Consider the following 9,225-nt stretch of genomic DNA (forward strand, 5'->3'; position numbering starts at 1 on the left):
CACAGTGCTTCCTTGGGAGAGTCTTGTCTTGCCATCCATTCTGCGGCAGGAGCTTGAGTTGATCTGCAGCAGGTGTCTGTTCGTGACATTTCTAGTGCTTGCAGATCACTGTGGCTCAGACATCACTAGTTTAAAACTGCAGTGACTTACAGATATCACCAGCAGGAGTTAGCCTGCCCAGTTGTGTTTGTGTGTGTCTCTGAACTGCATGGGGGCTGAGCAGAGACACTGACAGTACCTTTTCTCCCAGGCAATGTCCTAGCAACCCTGAATGGGAGCGTGTTGGACAGCCCCTCGGAGAACCCCAGCACGGCAGCCACAGAGACCGAGGGGCAGAAGCTGAAGAACGTCCTGGTGCTGAGTGGAGGAGAAGGGTACATAGATTTCCGGATCGGTGAGTGCCTGTGGTGGGAGGCATCTGGAACAGGATGGGGTGCAGGGCCATGGTTGCAGAGAGAGGGATCACTGCTGCAGAGAGTGAAGTCTGAAAAGCGCTACGCTCTGTTTCTTGTGCCTCTGGCTGTGAGTGCAGATAGTGAGCATTTTCCTTGCACAGCACAAGGCTGCGAAACCCTGCCCCTGCCTGCAGTGCCACACAGTCTGTGTTAAGGGCCCTGGAAAGAATAAAATGGTCAGTGTCACTGGCTCCAAACATTGGTGCCCCACTGCAGTCACCTGTGCTGCTTGAGGGTGCTCTGTCCTGTAACCATTAGCTTCCCCCAAAAGGAAGGGTGGTTTTCGCTACTACTGGAAATGGTTTGTTCTGTTCACGCAGTCCTGCTTCAGAAAAGCTCCATGTTGCTGTAAATGTTCTCCAGGCATAAAGGAAGGTCTCGGCTCCTGCTGTCTGTTGTCACACTGCCGAGACTGTAACAGGGATATTAGCCTCTTTGGAAGTATGCCAGAGCAGTGCAATTCGGGATTTTCTTCCTTGCCTTCTTTACTCTCTGTTTTCTCTGTTCAGGGGATGGAGAAGATGATGAGACAGAGGAGAATGCAGGAGATCCCACCCAGGTGAAGCCAGTACTTTCGAAGGCTGAAAGAAGCCACATTATTGTGTGGCAGGTATCGTATATCCCTGAGTGAGAATTTCTCCTTTCCCACCAATGTAAGTGTCCCTCCTCCCACCTGAATGCCAAGATGTACATACAGAACGCCTGCATTATACCTACTGCTGGAAACCGACCCCAGACAACTGCAACGGCTCCTGCCTTGGACTGTGACCCCCTTCTAACCTCTGAACTCGCAGCTTTCATCTTGGGCCCGTGAGCTTTCTGCGTGGTTGGATTATTGTTCTGCTCTGGAGCTGGCATCTACAAGGAGAGAAATGGCAGTGCATCGATGAAGTGAAGCTTGGAGCTAGAACTGTGCAAAGCCTTTGCCCAGTGCTCAGGAGCTGGCAGCTGGATGGGTGGTGGCTCGGGTTCTCCAGCAGGTTGCCTCACTCCCACCTGCATGAGAAAGTAGTACATCCCCCAGGCGTCCCCCGCCAAAGCAGTGAAGGTGAATCACAACTTTTAGAGCACCCTAGCAGAAATCCTTTTCTAGTTCATCAGTGGACTCTCCACCTTATCCACCCTTAAGCACAGAATAATGTCCCACGGACTCAAGAGCAGCCAGGTCCGAGGAACCCTCAATAGAAAGGAGTGTCAGGGTTTGGGCAGCACTTCTGCCATGCCATCACTGTGGGGAACACATCCTCCGTACCTGCAGATGGCAAGTCCCTCATCTGCTGCTGTTGTCTCAGCGTTGTGTGCTGGGTGCCTGTGTCTGGAGAGGATTGTTCGGTAGCCTCAGATAGTGTTTGATCATGGAGGCCAGAGGGTCTTTGGCAACTGTGGTAGCAAAGGGGTATTGGAACCTTGATTTTTTTTAAGAGCAGAAAAGGCAGCAATACTTTTCACTCCCCCTTCCAAAAATGACAGGCAGAAAAGAACTCTTGAGTTCATTCTGAGATGTTCAGGAGACAGGTGTCTCTGCATAGCATTCGTTGGGTTTTAAAACACAGGATGGGAGCAGATAATGCTGGTCTGCTGTGAATTCTGTGTGAACACATTGAGATTACCTTGACTCATAAGTCTGTCTCCCCACCCCAGGAACTGCTGGAAGGGAGACACCTGTTTTCCTTCACGCTGTGACTGTTGGTTAGGAAAGACTTTGTAGTTGCAGTCAGGGTTTAGAAAGGCTGTGTCTCGCCTGGGGTCAGGCAGAAAAAGGAATTGAAGCCAGATTTCCTGGCCTCTTTTATCTAACATCGCAAGCACTGAGTTTGTTACTTAGTAGTTCGAAAAGCTGGAAATTTCTAACTCCTGAAAAGAATTGACAGCCCCTGAGAAAAATTCTGACAGCCCTCCTCGCGTAAGCAGTGCTGGGGATTTGCAAATGTGTCTCCTGCTTACAAGAGAAGCAGCAAAAAATGGGGCCAGGAAGAGCAGTTTTGAGCTCCAGACACAGAACATGGCAGGTCCAGATGCAGGGGCATTGGTTTGTCCTCCCTTTCTGACAGTGGAAACAGTCCTGTCTCCACAGGGACAAGTTCTGTTTCCTTTGAACACTCCCTCCTGTATGTGCAGGACTGGAGTGAATAGCAGTTGTTAGCGATGAATTTAGAAGCTCCTAGTGGTCATCTTGCTTCTTCCCCGAGCTGTGCAGCACTCGGGGGTTCACAGGGATGTCCCTGTGCCAGTTGGCACTATGGGGACAGTTGAGGAAGGCCTCCATCTCCTGGAAAGCTCCCAGCCATGTCCTGTGCCTGTGGCCACAGGCCAGGCTGCCCCCAGGGCTTGTGGTCTAAAGCTACTGATGTGCTGCAGGGATGCAGTATTCCCAGGGGAAGCTCTAACATGTGGCATCTGTCCTGACACAGCATCACTGAAAACAGTTTTTGGATCCACAGATCAGGAAAGGCTGGGGCATACATTTCCCCTGCAAGGAGGCAAGAGGATGTCTCTGGAGAACAGAGGCCTCAGCCACCAAAGCGCAGAGCCACAGTGGTGCCCACGGTGCTGCTGACACGCACACCCACACCACTCTTCACCAAGATAGGAAACCAGCGGGATGGTGTCCTCCAGCCATGAGCACACGGGCTCTCTGGCTGGCATTTGTCTAAGGGGTGCTTGGAGCCACCACCGGCATGCGGGGGGACCTTTCACCAGGGGAGTTTCACCAGGGCACTGCTGACCATGCCAGGTTTCCCATTTGCTTTCCCACAGTGCTTTCTGCTAGGAAGAGCTCTTTGGATCACAACGCAGAGTGCATTAAAGTTAACAGGATACATAAACATTTAGATCACAGATTCCACAGAAATGTAATGGTTCACCAGTTGGGGCCAGGTAAACTTCATCATTTGGGCTAATTGAAGGGAAAAAAAAAAAAAAAAAAGCACTGTAGTAGGGCCCAGTTCCTTAGTTCTTCCCTAGGAAAATAGAGAATTGCAACGTTTTTACCTCTTACTGTTTGTTTCTGTATCTGGTTTTAGCTGTCAAAGTGCCAGTGCTCGGTCTACTGTCACCCACTGGGCCCTGGCAACATAAGGAAACCAGTCTTGGGCCTCTACCAACAGGTTCCTTTCCAGCTCAGTGTATGTTTTCCTCCAAGAGAAGCACATGTCCAAGGGGGCAGCTACAGCTCAGTACAACCAGCCTCTGCTGTCAGCTCCTGTGGGCGTTTGGTGGCTGCTGGGCAGCAAGGTGAGAACTGACTGGCTTCAGCACACTTCCCTGTCGTATCTCCACTGTGATGTATGTAAAGTATCTTGTATGTTACAAAAGATTTTAAAAAGCGTCTTAAGGCCTGTAAACTCCGCTATTTGGTCAGAAGATGGCATTCTGTAAAGAGACTGCTGTATGAATACCTTCCCATGCTTTGTCCCCTATGCTATCAAACAACAAACCATATCTGTTCTGTACGTAATAAATGTGTTAACATCAGCAAGTGCAGGGCGTCTTTCCTGTAAGGGTCCTGGGATTTGTGCTCAGCCATCAGTAACAGCAAGACACTTAAAAGGGTGGGAGTGGCAGCTCAAGTGGTATTTAGTAGCAAGAATGAAGATGTGGATTGCTTGCTGGGTGAGAGCAGAAGGGGCTGGTCCTGCAATCCACAGAGCAATCTGTAGCTGCTGCCAGCAACAGAAATAGAAAGTGGGAAAGACTGGCTAGCTGCGGCTGTCCTTGTGTCTCCTTCAGGTGAGCTGCCAGAGTTTACACATCAGACTCGGCTTCCAACACTCAAATTTGCCAAAGACCCCTGTCCATACAGGGTGGTATTTCACAAAGTCCCATAGGAATCAATGACATTCAGCACTGCAGGAAGCGACTTCCTCTTAGTCCCAGCAGCACTTACATATGTTTGTACTTATTTTGTAGAACTGCATTAATTCAAGGGCTGTACATAGTGGTAATAGAAAAGGGAGCCGCCTCCTTACAGCAGGGAGTGGCTTCTGCCATGAGCCGAAGTCCCTAAGGTGATCCACCTCCATGACCAGCACTGCAGTTCTGTGCAGGCCAGGGTGATGTACAACAGGCAGCACCTCCTGGGTTAACAGAAGCACCTGAACAGTGAGGTTTGGAAATGGGTCCTGGGGCCTGCCCTGCCCCCCCAGGGCTGCACCTGTCAATACAGCCAGAAGCAGTGCGAACAAGGCACTGGGTGAAGCGGGGCCGTGTCTGGCATGAGATGCATAGCTGAGGAAGGGACTAGCAACCATCATCCTTCAGATGGCCACCCCCATGTTGCTGAATGCCCCAGGAGGTTAATGCACAGGTTTGGGGTCCCAGCAGAGCTCCCCAGCATGTTCTAGGCATCCCGACTACCTACTATAGCAGACAGAAATAAAGAGCAACTTCTGCAAGCAGCTGATCCGTGGGGTTACAGACACCGCAGGACTGCGGCAGACTGTCTGCGGCAGTGCCGCAGGACTACAGACACCGCAGCAGAATCCGCAACCACCACAAGAGAAAATGAAATGCTGAGAACTGCACTGAGTTGCACATTTTAATGTTTACCCCATCATGCTGCACTGGAATAGGTAGCAATTTGTGTTTGGCCTCAAATAGTAAGAGCCAACCTTGTATGCTTTGCGTCACCGGAATTAAAATGATTTCTTCTATCTCCTGACAAGCCATCTCTGGGAATAAGAGATGGATAGCTTTGGATAAGTCAGTATCCAAAAGCAAGTTGTGTTCCTCCTGTGTTGCTTACTGCCATCATATGTGAGTAACCCAGATGATTCTGCAGTGATTAAGAGGAATCCAGTGCTGCACCTGTATTTGGTAAGTTAATGGCTCTGCATTTGGACCCCATAATGATCTCCATGCACTAGAAAAGAACAGGAAGTTTTCTTAGAACCGTGCTGCAGAAATAAGACGACATTTATTTTCATTAGCACAGTTGTAAACTGCTCTGTGAAATAACTTGATATTCTCAGTCATTTTTCTGTGATTCCTGTAGGACCCAAATTATCTGGAAAATGTTCTTAAAAACTTAATTTTCAGGCAGTAAAGAAAATTGTGCTCCAAGAAAGCGTAGCTGGATGCCAGGAGCTATGCATTCAGAGATCATACAGGAACTGAGAAGGTTCCTCTGCTGACTGAGACTGAAGTTATAGAAGAAAAGATGTGAATGTATCTGCACCTTTCCTTTCAGATGAGGTGGCTCAACAGGGGTACACTGTACCACAGTGGATAAGGAGGTCTTCTGTAAGATTACATGCTCCTAACACACAGTGAGAGCACACAGGAAGCTCAGAACATAGAACAAGTCCTTAAACTGGTGTCCCTGTAGCTTTTTTCTTTGCACTCCGCTGGGGAGAGGCCTTGAGCTTCTCCAGATCAATCATGGGCTCCTCTGTGATTGGTTTTCCCTCCTTCTGCCACCGCGCAAGGATCATGGCTCGGAGCAGAGGTGGGTATGGAAGGTACCGAATGGTCTCCTCTGGTACTGGGGTGAATTTCTTGAAGGCCTCCTCCTCATGCTTGGGCACCACACGCCAGTCATGGTACATGACTTTGTCTATCTCTCGCACTTCTTCTTCGGTTTTGCCTGAGAAAAAAAGATGAACACCAGTGGACAACACTACTGCAACAACCTCCCTCTGGGAAATGCAGCGTGTCATTTTTCCGTTACCAAAAATGCTACAACAGGCAATAGTAAAGGAAGTTTTCAAAGGATCAGACAGTACCTTCCCTGCCATGCTATGGGATCCCACTTTTGTCCTTGGAAATCAAGACAGAAACCCACTGACAGGACTACAGGCAAGTCGATTGAATTCCGTGGTTGACTCCCTCTCAATTTAAAACTTCACCCCTCTCCAGTTCAGTTTCCATGGCTAAGGAACAAGAGTAATTTACCCCTGCACTGATGAAAGTTCTCTGGGAAATTTAACCTAAAAAAACCCCAACAACTTTAAAATCTTTGAATGAGCATGTTTTGGAAACTCTAGTAAGTGACCATCATGCCTACAGAAAGCAGCTTTAAAAAGGGAAATTCACCGGCTCAACTCCAAGCGCTAATTTAAAATCCCAGTAACATAAGTTTACTTGCCATCACTCCTGGCTTCTTCGACCTTTTTCCTTGGAACACCCTCCCGTGTTCAGTCGTGTCTTGCTTCCGAGGGCTGGTCCCGGGCTCTGCACCCCCCCACCCGCCGTCGCTTCTTAGGGGCGTGCGCCAGGGGGGCTGGGTCCCCGCACGGGGAGGGGGCGGGGTGGGCTGGATCCCCGCACTTGAAACTAACCCACGGTAACTCACCTGCCCGGCAGCAACCTGCGAAAGCCAAGCGTCCCGAGCAAGGCGGCCCGCCCCCCCGCCCTGTCCAAGCCCCCGAGGGTCCCGCAGCCGGTTGTACCTCGGAAGGTCAGGCGGCCCCAGGCTCTGCCGTGGTCCATGTTCTGCAAAGAGAAGCGGAGCCCGCTGAGGGCGGCGCGGCGGGGCGGGGGGGCAGCGCCGGGCCGGGCGGGGCGCGGCGGCGTTACCTCACCTCGGCCGTGTGGTCAGCCTTCACCTTGGTGATCACCCAGTAGCAGGGCTCGTCGTGCGCCCACAGCCAGGACTTGCGGGTGACGAGACGGCCCAGGCCGAAGCGCGGCAGGCGGCACAGCAGCGCCAGCAGCCGGTTCTCCCGCCGCACGTCCTCCCAGGCCCGCACCGGCAGCCGCTTCTGCGTCAGCGGCCGCCGCATGCTCTCGTAGTCCAGGGCGAAGCGCTGCGACTCCCGCGGCCGGTTCTTCAGCGCCCGGTACTCGCGGATCTTCTTGGCCATGGCGGCGATGGGCCGGTACAGCTTCTTGCGCGCCATGGTGCCGGCCGAGTGCGCGGCGGCTCCGCCGGGCCCCGCCGCTTCCCGTCTCGCCCGGAAGCTGCCCCGCCCCGCCGCCACCCGCCCCCGCCGGACCGCGGCTCGGCTGCCCGGGAAGGGCCCGGCTGCCGGCAGAGCCGCCCGGGGCGCCAGCGGGCCTCTCGCCGCGGGCTGCGGGCAGGGCCACTGCCACAGGCTCGGCCCCCGGCGGGCGCAGCTCGGTCGCGCCCTGACGCCTCGGCGTGCTTCGGTGGTCGGGATGGGTCCCAGTAACTAGGGATAAGCTGGGATAGAAAGATCGACTTGAGCAGCCTCACCTGCGTGGGATGGGTCCCAGTAACTTGGGATAAGGTGGGATAGAAAGATCGGCTTGAGCAGCCTCACCTGCATGGGATGGGTCCCAGTAGCTTGGGTTAAGCTGGGATAGAAAGATCGACTTGAGCAGCCTCACCTATGCAGGCCCTCAGAGAAGGGAACGTTCAAAGCCAGCGAGTAGATGACGCTGGCAGGTTTTAGGCAGATTACTGCAATGTGGAAGGTCTTCCCGAGGTCAGTCAGAAGCTGGGTCTCATAACTCCATTCCTGGGGACAAGACAAACTCTCCCTGGCACTGACAGCTCCAGCCGCTGAGCACCAACGCGACAGAGCCGCACCGGCAGAAACTGCTGTGTGCATTGTGGACTTACGGAGTAGAAAACTGCATAGGTCTGGCTATATTAGCCCCTGGATTCTGGCTAGAGACTGGTAAATTAAACCTGTCAGGAGAAAGGTGTTTTGTTTGCTTTTTTTTAAACAGTTATCATATATTGAAGGAAACGCGTTCATTCCAGTACTGCTGCCGAGTCCTTTACTGAAGGTTTTCAGGCATACACAGACTGTTTTTTGTCAGTGGCCACAATCAATGTGCAGAACAAAAGTGGGGGCCAGGGGGCTTGTGCTAGGCAACAAAACAAGTAAACCGCCCATTTTAAAGGCTGGTAATGCTCTTAAAATAGGAAATTTTCTCCTAATATGCTGCATCTCTCTTGAAAAGGGACAGGGACATTGTAACAAAGAGAATGTACCTGATTAAGTTGACAAACACAGATTTAGAATAAGATACTCAACCTCAATCCACCCAAATTTGGGAAAAACAGCAGAGCAATTGAATGACTTATTACAAGGTAAAGAGTACGTAGCTTCTATCTAGGGCTATGCAGCACAGGTATCAAGCTCACGCCCTTTAAGGCACCTACGTTCAGGTTTCTGCGGGGCCACTGAGCAGAAGAGGGCACAAGAATGCTTGAAAAATTGTGAAAATGGCTTTGTCGGATGCACAGAAAGGCAAGGCAACGCCAAACACACCAAGTCGGCAAGAAAAACTGATGCGACGCCACAACAGTCGGCTAGAGACAACACCTCCGGGCTGCTGCAGCAGGAGGCCGAGCACAAACCGTGCTCCAAGCACCGCCAGCTCCTCGCCGGGCCCGGCTGCGGCCCAGAGCGGCTCCAAGTGCCTCCCGGTGTCCCGGCTCCCTGAGGGGGCGGCGTCCGACAGCGCCTTGTCTCGGGTCGCAACAGGATCCCGCGCTTGTTTTTCCTTCAGGCGAAACCTCTCATTAAAGAACCCCCTTCCGCGCTGGGGGTGCCGCGGGGACCTTTGCCGCAGGCGCTCCAGGAGCAGCGCCCGTTGCCAGAGGGAAGCCCCCGGCACAAGCACCGGCGAGCGGGGGCAGAGCGCCCGCCGGAGCAGCCTGGCAGAGCAGCAGCCACCCGCTGCTGCCGCGGCCGCTTACCGCGATGCGCCCCACACGGAGCTCCCCCGCCAGGCTGCCGCTCCCGGGCGGGCGGGGCGGTGAGGCCTCCCGGGCCGCCCCCAGCGGGCCGCGCTCCAGCCGCCCCCGGGCGTGGCGCTCGCACGGTACCGCGGGGGAGCGGCTGGTGACAGCCCG

The 9,225-nt window shown here is 53.1% G+C and overlaps 2 protein-coding genes across 38 annotated transcripts in view; one reads left to right on the forward strand and one right to left on the reverse strand.

Moving 5' to 3' along the window:
- MAPK8IP3 (mitogen-activated protein kinase 8 interacting protein 3) overlaps positions 1-3,929 on the forward strand; it is a 70,780-nt gene extending 66,851 nt beyond the window's left edge. For all 37 annotated transcript variants that reach the window (XM_027791887.2, XM_055804061.1, XM_055804072.1 and 34 more), the window contains 2 exons: positions 251-394; positions 965-3,929. In XM_027791887.2, the coding sequence (XP_027647688.2) occupies positions 251-394; positions 965-1,086 (266 nt within the window). In that variant the 3' untranslated portion in view covers positions 1,087-3,929. The remainder of the gene's footprint in view (positions 1-250; positions 395-964) is intronic.
- A 1,422-nt stretch (positions 3,930-5,351) lies between these two features.
- On the reverse strand, positions 5,352-7,346 carry MRPS34 (mitochondrial ribosomal protein S34). Its single transcript, XM_055803880.1, has 3 exons — positions 6,977-7,346; positions 6,845-6,887; positions 5,352-6,039 (listed from the first exon to the last, which is right to left on the reverse strand). Exons 1-3 carry the CDS (start codon positions 7,292-7,294, stop codon positions 5,762-5,764), a joined length of 639 nt encoding a protein of 212 aa, XP_055659855.1. The 5' UTR covers positions 7,295-7,346; the 3' UTR covers positions 5,352-5,761.
- Positions 7,347-9,225: the final 1,879 nt, after the last annotated feature.

Source organism: Falco peregrinus, chromosome 5 (genome assembly GCF_023634155.1).
Source record: "Falco peregrinus isolate bFalPer1 chromosome 5, bFalPer1.pri, whole genome shotgun sequence".
Taxonomy (NCBI): Eukaryota; Metazoa; Chordata; class Aves; order Falconiformes; family Falconidae; genus Falco; species Falco peregrinus.